Source organism: Puntigrus tetrazona, chromosome 10, assembly GCF_018831695.1.
Source record: "Puntigrus tetrazona isolate hp1 chromosome 10, ASM1883169v1, whole genome shotgun sequence".
NCBI classification, from domain to species: domain Eukaryota; kingdom Metazoa; phylum Chordata; class Actinopteri; order Cypriniformes; family Cyprinidae; genus Puntigrus; species Puntigrus tetrazona.
Genome location: NC_056708.1, coordinates 12,745,532 through 12,762,985, shown reverse-complemented (window position 1 = coordinate 12,762,985; position 17,454 = coordinate 12,745,532). Strand labels below are relative to the sequence as shown.

General features: G+C 37.1%; 1 protein-coding gene across 3 annotated transcripts in view; it reads left to right on the top strand.

The window, feature by feature from the left end:
• uvrag (UV radiation resistance associated gene) overlaps positions 1-17,454 on the top strand; it is a 90,428-nt gene that overhangs the window by 6,432 nt on the left and 66,542 nt on the right. For all 3 annotated transcript variants that reach the window (XM_043250581.1, XM_043250579.1, XM_043250580.1), the window contains exons 4-7: positions 385-546; positions 847-921; positions 1,087-1,172; positions 12,704-12,809. In XM_043250581.1, the coding sequence (XP_043106516.1) occupies positions 385-546; positions 847-921; positions 1,087-1,172; positions 12,704-12,809 (429 nt within the window). The remainder of the gene's footprint in view (positions 1-384; positions 547-846; positions 922-1,086; positions 1,173-12,703; positions 12,810-17,454) is intronic.

Below are 17,454 nucleotides of genomic sequence, written 5' to 3'. Positions count from 1 at the left end.
TATTTCTGCTGACCTAGTCACTATGACATTAGTTTTGTCAGCTGCACATCCTCTTGGAGGAAGACCCTCTTTAGCCTCCAGACTGCCTGACGGCACAGTTTTGCAAATCTGTTTCTGCTGTCAGTCTTTGAAAGCGTGGCTTCATTTTGCTGCATCATTGACTCTGATGACAGGCCACGCTCATGCATTACAGTTAATAAAATGAATAAAATCAAAGTCTTCCGGTCTAAATTGTTGTTGTCTTTGATCGTATATCAAGGCTGAGTGTTAGCTGTTATCAGTTATTGATAACACCGTAAGGGAATGCATGTATCTGAAGTACAGTATTAAGACAAAGTTATTTGTACCCTGTGTTCATAATTCAGTTTTTTTGTGTGTTTTCAGAACCCAACATGGCGGAGCTTAGATTTCGCAATGCTTCCGGATCTCTTAGACACATCTGTGTCCTGTTTTGTGGTGAGAATATGGGGTGGGAGGGAAGAACAGTACCAACTGCTTATTGAGTGGAAGGTCAACCTAGATGGGCTCAGATACACAGGACAACAGGTGAGGAGTCAAATATGTACATTTACACTCACATCTCTTGTTTTCCCTTTTTTATACTCTACCGAGTATATGTTGGTATCTAGCATGACCATCTAGTATTCCTTTAAAATTCTTAAAAGTTTTCTATGGGTGGAAAAAATAAGAAAAACATTAAATAATGTATGTACAGATACGAATATAGCTAGTTTTGATCCCACGCTTTGCTTTCAGTGACCAGTGAACACTTGAAATTAAGGTAAATTTTAGTTCAAATACACATCCAAACTAAACTGTCATTTCAATCCATCTATTTTCCTTCAGATTCGCTCCAGAAATCCAAATGAGATCATATTTGGACTGAACGATGGCTACTATGCAGCTGAGTTTGATCAGAAGGTATTGTTCAAACTTTTGGACTGGGCTCCAAAATAAATTCCAGGCCATCTTCAAACCTTGTCATCTATCAGAGCTTGAATTTGCTAGAATCTCTTGGGTTTTTCATTCTTCATATGGTAAGAAGAGACTCTTTGTGAAGCTCATGGGCTGTTTTCTTTCCCACAGGAAAGTTCTGACAGGAAGAAGAACAGTTTGCTTCAGGTGGACCAGAGCTCCGTCAGAAACTCCTACAGTGTTTTCTCTTTACTGAGGTGAGACACACTCAATTTAAAAAGAAACTTGTGATAGAAAACAGGACTTTCTGGTTTGAATTTACTTTTAAACTCCTTCCAAAATGATGTATTAAGGGGAAACAATATAATAAAATTCTACAGAAGTGTGGTTGTTTGAATGCTAATCATAATGATAATACATCTGCAGTGATCTTTTGATTTTATTAACGCAGCGCTAGCTATTGCGAAAAAAGTAATTTAATTCCTGCAGGAGTAGCGTTTGCTCTTGACACATGTTCGGCTCCAATGAAACTCCCTCAGTTGCTTTCCAGAATTTTATTATCCTTCCATCAGAGACCCAGAAGCAGTTCTCCTCATCAAAGTCAAGAAATGTTCCCTTCCTCATCCGCCAGATAGCGCTCTATGCATTTTTTTTCCAAATTAGACCCCTGCTGCAGGGTGGTGTCTTATTCTTCAGCCAAAGATGACTGATGTTTTTGCAGTCTTGGAAAGCTGTAATCCTTGGATAAAAGACCTGATGGATGAGGAGCACAGGAAATCAAGGAAGAAAAATTAGTCCACCTTGTCATGGCGTTGGCAGATCTTAAAACTGAAATGTTGGCTTAATGTTCTGCCGTAGCTTCACTGCAGCACTAGATGGCAGCAGCTTTCTACTAATCCAAATATGTTTTGAGAAAGAAGGTGCTTTGCGGAGTGTTAAGTAACTACGACACACTTCCCATGTTCAGATTTATCTGTGTGAGCACACTTCTGCAGCATTAAAACATCAACATTATATATCTAAAGAAACCTCTTTGATCCCACAGATGTTGTTAAGAAGCTGTAAACGCTCCATTATTTTTCTCTCCAAAGTGTTTAGTTTTCCAGACCTTCATTCATGCGCACCTCAACGGCCATGTGCATATTTTCTGGTGTGGAATGTAGGGCAGCCCCTCAGCGCTGTGCTGTAGTAGGGTGAAATAGAGCTTGTTGGAGGCTGCTGCTCTCTACGTGTGATGGTGTTTGTGAGTCTCTTGGTAGTCTTGATTAGGAGTCTGTGCAATTTCTTGGCTTTGGCCTGAGGTGGGCCCATGTCTTTGGCCGAAATTCTGAAATCTCACGCATAGGTTGCATATTTGTACGCACACGCCGACTGACAGAAACATGCATGGGATGCATTACTCCAGCTTTCTTTGGAACTTTTATGGACTTGTTTCATTTTTGGAAGGACGTCTGTGTTAAAAATGAATAATGGGAGAGAAAGAAACATGTTTGGTGCCTGGATCGGACTTGCAAAGAATTTAATGTTTTCAATTCCTCTTTGCGATTCTAGTTCCTTAATAATTATTTTGGTACCTTAAGGATTGATAAATAAATAAATAAATAAATATGTGGGATGGAAAATTACAAATAAGTGAGATCTTATTAATACAGTTAAAATATTTTTTTGCATACAAGGGATTTTTAATGTGGTGTGGCGGCATAAATGCAATGCAATCATTGGCCTTGCATATATCTGAAACAAGAATAGTGAACAAATTAATAACGTAATTAATTTTGTATAAAAGACCCTTGACAAAACTCTTAATTTGTTGTCGGATGAAATGCCAGTATCTTTAAATGACTGACCTAAAGAGCCATTTGTTCAGTAATCTAAAAAATTATTCGAATCAATAAAAATAGTCAATACGAGTCATTTATTTAGCAGTCAGGCTACACTGCATTGTGTATTTTATTCAGTCTCAGAATAGTTATACGTTTGGTAATCTGTTGAATACAGTGGCTGGCACTGTTTGTTTTTGGTTCACTTAAAAGAACTGGCTCATAAGAGCGATTCGTTTAGGAATCAGACTACACCGACTGTGCTTGTATGTTTTTGATTCACATAACCGAGCCGATTCATAAGCGTCATATATCTAGGAGGCGGACTACACTGGCTATGCTTTATGTTATTGATTCACTTTAGAGAACAGACTCAACAGATATTCGTTTGGGCATCAGACTACACCGATTGCACAACATGTCTTTGATTCAATAAAAACAACTGACTCATAAGAGTCATTCATTATGCAATTGGACTACGCTTGTCCGTGCAGAATGATTTCGGTTGATTTGCATGTGTTTATGTTTTGGCGGTATTCTGTTTGTTTGTAATACAGACATAGACTAGAGTGTGTGTGTAAGTCTGTATAGCACTTTGGCATAAACTCTCCTCTTGTCGTGTTCAGTGTTGAATGGGCGGATGGCGGCAGCTGCTATCAGCTTTGAGGAAGCATTTGATTTTGATTGACAGTGCTGTGTTGTCAGTGATTAACTCAACCTGACAAACTTCAAGTAGCAATAAAACAGAGACGAAAGAGGAAAAACAAAAAATCCAAGTAGTTAGTCTTCTAATAAAATGAATCATTAATCAAAAGCAAAATGTTTCCTCTGCATGTGTGCGATTTATGCTACTCTAGGGCGGGCAGCCCCGTCCGTCATGCTGTACCGGGCCGCTCGTGGGAAAAAAGTGGCCATTCGCTGATTTAAATCAGTCTTAGTTGTCAAAGCGCTGTTGTAAGGAGTGTTTTCTTTTACATTTGTTTTACGATTGTGTATTAGTGGGCCAAAGCGGCTTTGTGTCTATGGAAAAGGTGTTTCACAGGCCTCACCGCTTTCTTTGGTTCCTGGTTCCTTCCCGTGCTTTCTTATAAAGGAAATGATCTCAGCAAGGCTTAAGCAAGCCAAAGGAAATTCCTGCTCGTGTATGAATTCAACTTTTTATCTCCCATCACCCCTCACAGCTGGTTCACACTGGGAATAATCAACACTTTCTTTTCTAAACGTGAAGAGCTGTCATACCTAGACTTGTATTCTTTGTAACATGACTAAATCTAGTGTATTACTTCTCTTTCTGCCTTCTGCGGTTGTATGTGGTTGTTTTTTACTGTTAAACATTGTGGGCTAACTGTTTCTTTTAGATTTTTGCTCAGAATTGCATTTTTTTGTGCTGCTTAATGATTAAATAGTTTTTGTGTACATAATTTATGCATTTTTTTACCTATGAAGACACATTCTGAAAATATTTTCATCTATATATTTACATTCATATAGTTTGAAAAATCTAATATTTTTTTGAGCCAAAAGTAAATATTAAATATTAATATTAAATAAAAATATTAAATAAATGTACCCACTAAAATGTCACTACCTTGTCAGGCATATTTGCATCAAAAATTAATATCCTTATCGTTACTCTTTTTATTCCTTATTCATATATTTTACATATATTGTGTGTTATACTGAATGAGAGTGTAACATTATTTGAACAAAATTTGACATTTTATGCTCCATAAATGTATTTGAAATCTAAAATTAGACACTTTACTCACTTTCATTTTGTTTAAAAATAATAAAATAAATAAAAAACATAATATAATTCAGTTAGAGTATTTCCCTTCATGAAAATAGTCACAGAAGCAGGAATGGTTTAAACATCATTTGTGAACTTCTTTTGATGACCCATGTATATTTAATAGATAAACAACATATTTTCATTTTATTAAATATATACCTGCATGTGTGTATTTATGTATACATAATACATACACAAACACTTTTTTTTTTTGGATGCCATTGCAATTAATCTTTAACCAGAACAATTTTTTTGCTGTTCAGTTTCCCTTGCTTTTAATAAATAAAGCAGCAAGTGAAGAACAGAGGTGGTGTTGTACTGTAAAGTTCAGGGAGTAGAGTGACCCCGTGGTTTGCGCGGCGATAAGCCCTTCCTGCTTTTAGCGCCTTTCAACAGGTCGACGGGTCGTGTGCTCTCCCGCCGAAGGGCATGGTTCTGGACTGGATTATCGGGTACGACTTTAGCAGCTGGGTTCGTGCTAGCCCCCTAAAACCCTAAAGCAACAACCTTTAGGACCAGTAATGCCTGCCATGCCTTACGGGAAAAACAAACTTGGCCTTAATCTCTGCCTCGCCTGGCTGAAAATGGATGCTGGTGTCTTGGTCTCTCAGGGCTTTGTGAGAGGCTGAGGTAATAATAGTGTAGAGAAGGCATGTAGGGATATCGGAGCCCCGCTTATATAGAGCTTTAATAAAGGGATCAAGTGCATCAGTATCCCTCCATCACCTTCTACAAGGCCTGTACACATTAAAGGGGTTATATACTGTTGCTAAAAACAACATTATGTTGCATATTTGGTGTTTATGCGGTTTAAGATTAAAAAAACACATTATTTTTAGTGCTGTCAAAAGATTATTCGCGATTTATTGCATTCCCACATATGAAATCAAGCAAGTTGGCTTTCTTTGTTTCTATATTTAATTTTTGATTTTCGGTGTGTTACTCTGGCTTCATGTGGACCGCTTTTATTCAGTTTTCTTCATCCCTTGGCGTGCACTTAATGTTGTTTCCCCCGTCTGTTGGTTCGAATGGCTGTAATGTTTTAATGCAAATTTATGTAACACTCATAATGGAGCGCAGTCCCGAAGCTGTAATAATCTAACTCTGGACAGAGTGCAGCACTCAGCTGAATTTGCAGAGAGACACTGATGTAAGGGTCAGCCGAACCTGAATGCCTCCTTGCCGTGAGTTGGAGGGTCTGATAATTTGTAGGCCTAAAAACAGCAAATCTGCAGCTTTACATGATCTAAGCTGCAGATCTAGAACTCCTGCAGCTGGATTTGTCAAAGAATTTTCCCTTTTTGGTCCAGTTATAAAATAAACTAAAGCTTTTTGGCTTACACTAAGGAGATGGTCTTGTTTATTCAATTAAACAGAACTTCTTCACAGCCCAAAAATGTATGGGACTTTTTATTTTTACTTTTTTTAGTTTTTTAAAATGAAGAGTTGAGTCGAAGGACAGGATAATTTGTATTTTATTTAATTTATTTAGTTTTTGGTTTTTAACATTGATCAGCATTTGAGATGTTTAAAAAAATATTATTTTTAATATTAATATATTTATTTTATTTATTTACTTCTTTTCAGGTTATGTACTTTTTTTTTTTTTTGTTTAATACTAGGTCATCCAAAAAATTATATTGCATACCTGAAAGTAAAAAAAAAACACATGGGTTTGTATTTTTATAGCTGTAAATTAAATGTAATGGACATTCATTTGTAACCTTTTAGTTGCCAACAATGAAAACACACACACTTACACCTAAATTTGCCACTTTTTTTTTTTACTTTATCACTGAAACAGCGATAGACTTGAAGCAAAGCTGTTTGTCAGAGCACTGCCCATAGGGCTATTGATTGCCCATAGGGCTATATTTGTGTTTTTATTAAAGTATTTTGGTAGCAGGACGCAGCATGTCTAATTCCTGTGAATGTGGGATTTGTAGCTTTCCAGCTGTAAAAAAAAAATAGTAATGGGCATCAATTTGTATCCTTTTGGCTGCGATTCCGAAGTGCCAACGAACAAAACCCAAGACTCATCTACAGGCTTAAATATGCCCTGACTGAGCCAAAATAAAAGCTTAAATTAATCTCTTATTATCCAAAAATGAACACGCAGATGATGTCATGGCGAGGTGTCAAAGGATTGGTCGTCTCTCGCTAAAGACCAGGCAGGAATGTCAGAGCCCAAAATATTTCCATGCGGCACAATCTTATCTGCCCCTCCAGTGCTGGAGACAATGGCGAGTTCTGAGGTGTGTGGAGATGGAGGAGTGTGTTGACATTCTCCCGGTCTGAGCAGCAGGTAGGGGTCCACTGTAGATAGTTGCCTGTTTGTTTTCTTTTCCGTTCAGGCTCACATCCCTTCGAGTTGTTTGCGCTCTAGATTTTTTCCGTGTCGTGTCACTTGCTCATTGTGTAACGAAAGTGTTTTTGTTTCTTTTTTTTTTTTGGTAGAAGGGATATTTGGAAGCAGGTTAACAGATTTGGCGTGTTCTGAGCATGTCTGATTCCATTGCTATGGCTGCATACGTTATCTTTGATTTATATACTGTGAGTGTAATTATTAGCCTACGATGAAAACCGTATCGATCAGTGACACTTATAATATAAGTATAATCATACCAGTGCTATGAGAGCAATGCTTTCTTTGGGGAAAGCAGGTTGACTGTAACTTTGAAGCTTTAGTTTAGACTGGATCTAAGTTCTTTAAAGTAAATTACGCGTGATACGCGAGCAGATCTGTGGCTTTGGCAGTGCGTTTGATTTAGTGTCTGTGTGTGTGTGACCCGTATCTACAGGATGGAAAGAGGACGTAAAGAAATGGCAAAAACAGCAGAACGTTAGCCGTCACCTGATATAAGGGCATTTATCAGCATTTATGCAAAAAAATAAAAAAGAGACAGAAAACATTTTTCATCCCTTCATTTTGTTGCTACCAGTGAGGCAGAGTGTATTTAATTTCTTTTCTTTGTCTTTTACGCACGCTCACACACACACACTTACACACACACACTCACTCATACACACACTTTGCTATACATTGTACTTTCTCAATGAAAATGAAATATTATTGAAATAAAAGTATTTATTATTTTTCTAAAACAGGGCAAAATATACTAAAATGGTAACGTTTGTAAGACAATAACAAATGATAGTAATTTTTTTATCATTAGAAAACAGAACAAAAGTAAAATGGTAACATTTTAAAAAAGATAAGCTTTCATTTCTGTTTGTTTAATTAAAAAGTGCACATTTTCTGCACTTGCTGTACCTATAGTAGGTTCTGTAGTGCAGCTCATGAAACAAGAACACGAATGGCATTGAGAAATGAGGAACAGTAATTTGAACGTGTGTTTATATCTTTCAGTGGGCTGTTCAGGATCTTAATTTTTACCAGCGGCAAACAATGTCACGATTGGGCAGTAAAATGTAATAGGGTTTGACAAGCTCCAGTCTGTCTGGGCCGTTTCAATATATGACATAAGGTGGCCGTCAAAACCTCTCAGAGCGCATCTTTGTTCTTCTCATATAGCATCTGTCTTTGTTTTCATTTCCTGTTTTATTTTCAGCCTGGTTTTACAATGCTGCGCTGCTGTCTTGCAAACAAACACTAGTGTAGATTTATTTGGTTATCACTGAATGGTAAATACATAAACAAACCAAGAGGTAAATGTGGGAGAGAAGGAAAGTTGAAACGAGAGAGAGAACACTGTTTAGAGTAACGTGTCTCTGTTCTTGTTCCAGCAACTCTGGAATGAATTAATTCGTGTTTCAGGTCAAGGAGTTAATGCTTTTCTGTGTTTGTTATTATTTTTTTCCCCCATTCAGTCCTTCTTGTTCTGCTTTTAATATCTCTCTTCTTTTCCTTGTGGTTGCCAGGGTGTTGCTGTGTAGTTGCTATGGTCTTCTGAGCAGTAATTAGCACATTTCTATTCATTTGCTAAATGTTATTTGCGAATGGTGATCAGAGTGTTGCTTGTCAATTGTTCTGAGGCTGAGTGTGTGTTGCTAGGAAGTTGCTCCGCTGTTTTAAAAGTATTCTACGTAGTGTGTTTCCAAGTCACCCTTATTTATATAGTGCTTCACACATTGTATTAAAGCAGCTTTACATTATTAAATTAGAAAATGGTATCTCTATAAAGCAAAAGGATTAAAGGTCTACCGCACTTGCTGTGTTCTGAATGCTAGTTAGAGCAATGCTGATGAACAACAACGTGCTGTGTTGGCTAGGATGTTCAAGATGGTTACCAAGATGATGCTGTTGTAATTGTTGTGGTGGTCTGAGGGGTAAAAATGGATCTATAGTTTGATTGCACAGAAAGGTAAATAAGTAATGGTGATGGTTGACTTACGAGTAAACGGTACTAGTAATAGTACTATTCCTTGGGTCACCGCACCCAGTTTCACTGAGGGAAACGCAAAATCATTCCATAGGTTTTAGCAAAAATCATTGCGTAAGATTCGCTGGAAGAGAAAGCTGCGATTGAGGTGTTTGTTTTTTTATACTAGAGTGTGTTTGATGTCTGAGGTAACTTGCCAGTTGCTGGGTAACCTCCTGTGCCCTTCTCTGATTGGCTGGGGGAGATAGGTGTTGACTGGCAGACGGGTTGAGGACTGATAAGAGTGCAGACATGCGTGAAATCCGATTGGACGATAACTGCTGCTCACCTGGGGGAAGTGGCCTATCGGATTTCTTCATCTCAATCACAGTGACGATAAAGATGTCAAATCGGCTTTTACTTGACTTATCGACATGCCATATCACCCAGCATATAACAAGAGCGAGACACGGCTGATAAAAAAAATAATAATATTTTTCCTGTCGCTGTGTGAACTTGTTACAGGGTAGATTTTAAAGGCCCGGTGATTTATGACCTGGTCAGCTCATACAGAGTGCTTCTGGGAAAAGTGAGAGGCGAGGAAAGGGGAGGCCCCAAATATGAGCGAGAAGGGTGTAGTTTTCCAATCTCAAGCTTTAGAAAAAGAGGTATATAGAAGTGATGTGGATTTATGGCACTGGTAGCTGTGTATTAAATAGTTTTGGTGGTCAACCACCAGAAATTATCATCATAGTTGTGTGTAGACAACCATAAAGCTTTACTTTTCTGAAACTTTATTCAGTTTCACAGGGGTTTGTTAAAACTAGATCACGTTTGAATGAGCTTTGCTTGTTGTGTAAGGTCAGATGTACTTCTTAGCAGATGTAGAGTATTTTAGCTTGGTTGAAGGTCTAGTTTTGGACCCGTGTGGTCACAGGAGGGCTGAAATGTAACCCAGATGAATTGCTCAGGGAGTATTAGTCTGCATTGTTTCACTGTGCTGATATTGGCACTTAACCTTTGTCAACAAACTGTTTGAATTCTCTAAAGCTAGTCATAAGAGAATCTTGATGGTCTGGATCAGAAGCTGGCCATCTCTCAGTTCTTTCTTGGACCTCTAATTGGATTGCTGCAATTCGATGATTGCTAACGAATGACTGTGAGGTAATGAAGACATCAGCCTAAGAGTTTTGGGAAGAAAGCAGTGTTAGAAAAATCATAAAACTGTGTCGCAAAGGACTCATAGCCCCCCCAGTGGATTCAAAAAGGCCCCACAGACGGGAAGATACGTTGCAGGGTTTTTTGTCAGCATGTGGAAGGAAAATCTCTCCCTGTTACGCTCAATGTGGTGTTTGCAGTTTTTCCAAGATTTCTCCAAATGCCAGAATCTGTTAAAACCAAGGAGGTTCATAGTCCTGAGAGAAGAAATATCTAAACCCATTACTAGTGAGCATCCTGAGCTGTGAAAGGCAATATAAAAATCGATTTTTCACTTTTGAAAACATCTGATCTACTGTTATACATTTAAATGTTAGCAATCTATCCTAATGATATGTTTAGAATTTATTTGATTAAAATGTTGATGATAAATTCAGTCAAAACTCAAAAATTGTCAAATGATTACATTTTAGAAAATCATTTTTGGTTTTAAATTGCAGATGTTTTAGTATTATAAAATGTAATTTATTCCGGTGATGGCTAAGCTGTAATTTTCAGCATTATTACATGGTTTCAACAATTTTTTCTTTAGGATTCTTCTAATTTAATGTGTCCCTGCCGAATAAAAGTAATAATTTCCTGAACTTTTGAATGGTATGTATAAACTTATTTTTCAGAATACAAGGCTAATTTTGGATGACTGTCAATGGAAAACCTAGATAGTGTAGTTACGACATTTTCCAGCAGGGGCAAAATAGCTAGCCTTGACTGCTTTGTTGAAACCTGCAATCATCTACATGAATGCACTTTAACCGCACAACAGCTGGAGTTTCTGTGCTAATTAGTATCTGCCTTGTGTCTAGATTATTTTTAACTCGGCCATGTGCACTTACGAGTCTCCTTGAGGGACTCCAATGTGAATGTGCTAATCCTACTGTTCAAAAACACAAAGAAAGAACTATTAATGGAGCTTGAGCGATTGAGGAAAGCGCGAAACATAGTAAATTGCACACCATTGATGAAAGATTGTATGGGAGAGCTCCCAGCCACTCTTCATGAAACTCTCTTGAGTGGGAATACTGTACGTGAGCAAGAACAGCAAATGGCAGCTTGATCTAAAAAATAAATACGTTTTTACCATTGGCTCAGCCAATCAAAGGACAGCAGCTATATGTTAATGTAAAAATTAATGTTTTAGGCTTTTATGTACTTTACAGTGCAATGATCGTATGTGTATGGATTCTTCTGGATTCTAACAGGCTTGGATTTTTTTGTTTTTTTTTCCCATGAGGCTTAGTGGTGCTGAAAGCTAATGTGAGTGCAATCAAACCTTGATTGATAGCTCCTGTAGTTCACAGATTGTTGTCTTATGCTGCTGTTTTTTTTCAGAGAAAACCAGAATGTGCAAACATGTTTAAAAAAAAAAAAAAAATTCTGTACAGTAAGGTGTGGTATTTTGCGCCCCTAGTGTTTCCTTATTTCCTTAGAAAACGTCACGCAAAATTTCCACTTTGAATGAATATCTGTACCCTCTTGTTTTAGAATGCCTTTCAGGTGAATCAAAAAATTTCACCATACTGCTGTGATTGAACAATGGGTATTGAAACCATTTGGTGTGATTTGTAAAACCAGATGAGTCAGAAAATGAGGCACCAAATGAGAACCATGGTGCAAACAAAAACAGGCACAATAAGGCGACCCATCTGCAGTGTTATTAATCTCTTAACAATCCTGTTCTTTATAAAAGTTTATCTTAACAAGCCCATTGCCTTTGGGAAATAAACAAACAATACAAAAACAACGGCTGACCTCCCTTTGGTCCAGCGGTCCTGTCATGAGGTTTCAGTTTATGTGTTCTCTAATTACCGCAAATATAAATCTGAAATCGGTCACCATGTGAGATCATCCCCCCTTCACATGCAGCAGTTCTGTTTCCATTACATCGGAGTGTGGGTGTTTACATATGTCCGCTGTCATCCTTCATTTGATTGACCTAATTCCATTTATTTGAGTCAAGATCCAATCAGTGATTGCGCTTTAGTTTGGTTTTGTTATACAGTCGCTCAAAACTTTTCAAATTCAAAGAAATAATTCACTTGGAAATGCAAATATTCTCATCATTTACTCATAATGTTGTTTCATGTTCTAAATGACATCTTTTTGAAGAACATTCATGCCTCTCAATACAATCAAAATATCTTAATATGGGTGTGTATATGTATACTTATTATATATATACACAGAATTATTCTCATGTAAATAGATAAAATGATAAACATTAGAAGCTACAAATTCACATTATCAGCTAGACTAAACTTTAGATTAACGTCAGTGTAATTTCACGATTAGTTGGTCTTTTTTCACTGTTTTATCAAAAAGAATCATAAGAGTCACATGTTTTGTAGTTTGAACTATACAAGTCAGTTTATACGCTGCTTGTTGAGAGCAACAGTCAGAAAAACACAATAAAAGATTCAGTGTGCCTTTTTGACTTTGTAGTGTTTTTATTAGGCTCTCAGCGCTGATAAAACATCATCTGTTTTCCGTGGTGAAGGAGACTCAGTCTGAGTATTTTATTACAATGTTCTGTCTGCATTCATGTCATGAAATCAGTCAGTTCTAGTGCTTGGAACCAATACTACTTCCTCAGATTCTCAACCCTAAAAGCGATGCATCCTATGCGTTTTCATCCACAGACTGCACACGGCCCAGAGAGCCATTAAACAGACTCAGGTGACCGTTCAGAAGATCGGGAAGGAAATTGAAGAGAAACTGAGGACAACGGCGTCCTGCACAGAAAAGGTGAGACCCAACAAATCAAACCAGTGGGATTTCTTGGGTTGTCTAGGTCTGCTTGTGTGCTCTTATTCATTCAGGATTATTTTTATATTCTGTATGCTTTCTATGTTCTCTAACTTCATAAATCCTCTAAGGCCTGTTGGGTTTTCTTTTCCTTTGCACCTGGTACATACCACTGACGGTAAGTCTCTGTAAAGCACCTCTGCAAGTATAAAAAGCTAAATTTACAGTTGCTGTATGCTTGACAGAATTTTATAGCAGATTGTCAAACACAATTTAAAATTCAATACTTCACTCTCTAGTGGGGATATTGTCTTTCCAAGCTCACAGAATTTTTCTTTCATGAGGGATGGCAGTATAAACCAGCTTTTGATAAGCAATCTAGCGGTGTAACAGAGAAGAAATTCACTTTAGTGAACGTCGCTGAAAGCACAATCGGGAAACATTACAAACTAATGTACTATTAGTTGTAACGTATAAAAGTACATACTATATATATATGTGCTATATATGAACATCTTCTCAGTAGTAATTTTTTAAATGATTTCTCTACAAATGCAAAGCTTCCCACCAGTATGAGCAAATTGCAGTGTTGTTTTTGCAGGTGAGAATGAGTGTTCAGTATGCTGGTGCAAGTACCCTCAGTTTCAGACAGGAAGTCAGGGTACCCAGTCACTCAACACAAACAGCAGCACTAGCAAATGGCCTTAGCTTTGTGTATCTTGTGTTACACAGATCCTCGTAAATATGCCATTAGGTCCTCGGGTGGTTCTTGTACCCAGTATTTTGATGGATTTAGAGATCCCGAATCCCAGAGTTATACGTCCTCTACGTATCGCCATGGCCTTGTCACTAAAAAAATCCTCTGTTTGTGTTTCCACACTCACTGTATCCTGCAGAAGAATGAAAAGTAAAAGGAAAACATATTTAGGATTTTTGGAGGTGGCAGTCAGCAGCTGCACAAAGGCAGCCGTTCGGGGAGGTTTTCAAGTTGTGTTTGTAGTTAATGAACACTTCAAAAGTCTGTCCTCTCCCAGTAGGCTGCAAATGCCCAGACATCTTCCACTCAGAATAACCGTAATCACACAGACATTATATTTTTTTCCCCTTCTCTCGAATTCTTCAGAACTCTGATCCAAAGCGTAGTGTGGTTCCTCACTGCCTTCATAAGCGGCGACCAGTGGTCTAGCAGCATTTGTTTTGGTTTGACATTTTGATAATGTAATGACATTCATCTTTATGTATTTTTAAATATTTGTCTTTATAACTGTTTTTTTTTGTTGTTGGTAATAAGACTGCAAAAATTAAAGAAGGTATGGAGAAGGATTGGGATTGGAATAAAATGTTTGTAAGATTTAATTATTTTATTTTTTTCGATTCTTTTCAGTTTATTATTTCAAATTTATGTATTTAATTAATGTTTTTCTTTTTATATCAAATAAATGCTGTTTCCTGTTCCTTTCTTACTTTTCTGTTAATCAAAGAATCCTGAAAAAAAAAAAATTATCACAGTTTCCACAAAAATATTAAGCAGCACGAGTCAGCGTATAAAATCATTTCTGAATGATTCTAGTCAAAGAAGACTTGACTAGTGGCATCTGAAAATGTACCTTTGAACCACAGGAATCAAATTACATTTTAAAATATATTCAAATTTAGTGCTGTCAAACAATTAATTGTGATTAATCACATCAAAAAGAAGTTTATATAGAAGTTATATATATATATACACACACACTTTTATAAATAACACTTTAAATATATGCATATATGTATATACTTAATGGAGCATCATATTCCTCTTTTAAAAATTTTAAATTTAATTAAAAATTAAACCAGCCTTAGGTGATTAGTTGGTCTCCCATCCTAGGCTGGTCGGTTAGACTGATCTGTTTAGATGATTTTAGTCGGATCATAGTTACTTTTCAGCTGGGAAACCAACTATCCAACCAGTTAAAAATATTTTTTTTTCTATAAAAGGAGACCAGCCAAACCTGAGATATGCTTTTTGGATAGAAATGCACTGGATCCTAAAAAGACACCAAACAAATAATTTAAATAAATGAGAATCAAAGACTGCTTGACTCACATTCGCCTTCATACACTTGTGAGTCATAAAGACGGCAGTACTCGAGATGCCCGTACCACACACACACTCCATCTGGCTTTGATGTTTAAGTGCTTCGTGTTTGTGTAGCGGCGGCCTCTCCACCTGTTGAAATGCTGTTTTCTCAGAGGGTGAGATGTCCAAAGGACCTTCGATTGATCTCTGCTGTCCTAGTATCTTGGTGGTCTGTCATTTTCTCTGGAGTTTTGCCATTCTGTTTTCAAACTTTCTTTACCATATGAGCCTTTTTTGTTCCAGGTTTTTTTTGTTTTGTTTTTGGGTTGGCCAAAGCAAATAATGAGTCACCTCGCTCTTTTCCTCTCGCTGTTGCTCAAACCAAAATGATCGTGGAGTTGTGGAGAAGCATATCAACACACAAAAGCACAGCAAACACGATACGACATACAATAATTACAAGTTAATTTGTGTTGCAATATCCCTTACAATATCCATCCAAAGACTGTAAAAAGCTTCTGAAGCCTACATATGTTGGGAATATTATCACACGTCTTTTTTAGCTGGTTCGTCAAGTCTCTGTGAATGACTGTGAAGTCATCTTCCTTTCCAAGAATGAGTTGGCAAGTTTGTGGACCTCTCCGCATGTCAAATTTCAGGATACGTTTACACTAATAGCTGACACTCTCCCTCAATCACATGAGCGCTACCTGGACCGCACGAAAGGTCAGCGAGGGTCTGAAATTCCTGTGAAATGTATCAGTTACTGCGCTTAATGAGCAAAAATCTGTTTTCAGTTTTCCTTCAGGCTTGAGGTTATGCGCAGCTGATTACAGATCAGAGCGTTCACCGCTGAAACAGCCATGTTGTCACTTCTCCCTGGCCTCAGGTCAGTTTTGAGCCTATTAGGGCACTTCAGGCAATCAATCAGCCCATGCACGCTCGCTACACTGTACCGGTTATTGCTATGCTAATTTAATTATTCTGTATTTTCTCATTACTGCCGATTAGAGCACTGTGATTTTAGTGTGTGAGAGGATGTGAGTTTCATGCCTTAAAGGTTTGTGGCTTTTAGTCCATGTGTGCTAGCTTTGAAGATAATCTTTATGCTAGTGTACAACCAATCTTTGGATTTTTGTATTTAATTAGACTTCAACTTTTTTTTTTTCTTTGCTAACTTTAATATTTTTCTTTTGTCTTTTATTTTTGTTCATACAATATACTTATTATTTTTATATATATATATATATATATATATATATATATATATATATATATATATATATATATATATATATATATATATATATATATATTGCCTATACTGAAGGTTGACTGGTATGTGTTTTTAGGGCCGATAACGAATAATTACAGATGAAGTAGACCAATAACCGATATTTTGAATGTCTGAATTGTATGTCTGATGAAACATTTTAATGTCAAAATTAGGACATAACAAAGGCTCTACAAAATCCTTTTTAATTATTTAAAAATTATTAGGTTCTGAAAAGACCTATCCCGATAAAATCCCATAAAACTGCCTAATATCAGCGTTGATAATTAGGCGACCCCATAACCTTTACTGTCATAATAATTAAATAACTACTAAATGTAATCTTAAGAATATCAAAGTGAAAAAATTTCAATAATAATGTTGTAATGCATATATATATATATATATATATATATATATATATATATATATATATATATATCATTTTTGACAATTTTAAAAGCAACAATGTGCAAAAAAAAAAAAAATTCTTCAGTATCAATCTGTATCAATCCCAAGGTTTTCCTGTGAAAAAATCTGCATGTGCATTTTTGAAATGTTTAGCTATGTGTGAAATGTCATACGTCTGTCGTGCCAGTGGTGTTGATAGTAAACACGCAAGATCTAGGTCTTTTCCCACCGTCTAAGGGCTCAAGCTATCTGAAGATAGCGCCACTATCTCAGTCTCTTTGATTGACACTTCCTCAGCTGCCAAGTTCAAGTATACAAGATCCAGTAGATCCTGGAGATTTCATTGCTTCACTTCCACTCCATTCCCCTAACACCCTGTGGTGCACTCTGTAGATAAAGACGTCAAACTGATTCCCTTGCTTTGGTTTTTTGAAACCGCATCATGTTTGAGTGTTTGTTTATTGTTAATATACATCTGCTAGACCCTGGAGGCCATGAGGATCCAACATTTGGAGATGTTCCTCCATCCTGCTCTGCATTACACTCTGCAGTTCTGGTTATGATAGGGATCACCACCACCAATCATAGAGTTTAAAGACACGCTGTGTTATCTCTCCTCTCGCTCTTTTCTTTCTTCTCCTATCTGTTCTAGATCCCACTTTCACCCTCGTCAGATCGCTGGTCCTCATTAGTGCACTTGGCTCACTAACAGTCCCGAAAGCCGCAGGGCTGTAGATGTAGATTAGATAGATCTGCCGTGGACTCATCTGCGCTGGGTGCTGGAGAAGCTGAGGGAAGATCTGGCACTGATGTCTGCCGTAATCTGCTTAAAAAAAAAAACTTCCCTTGCTTTTATATTACATTAATGTGAATGTTTCTGGCATGTGTTTTCTTTCCAAAGT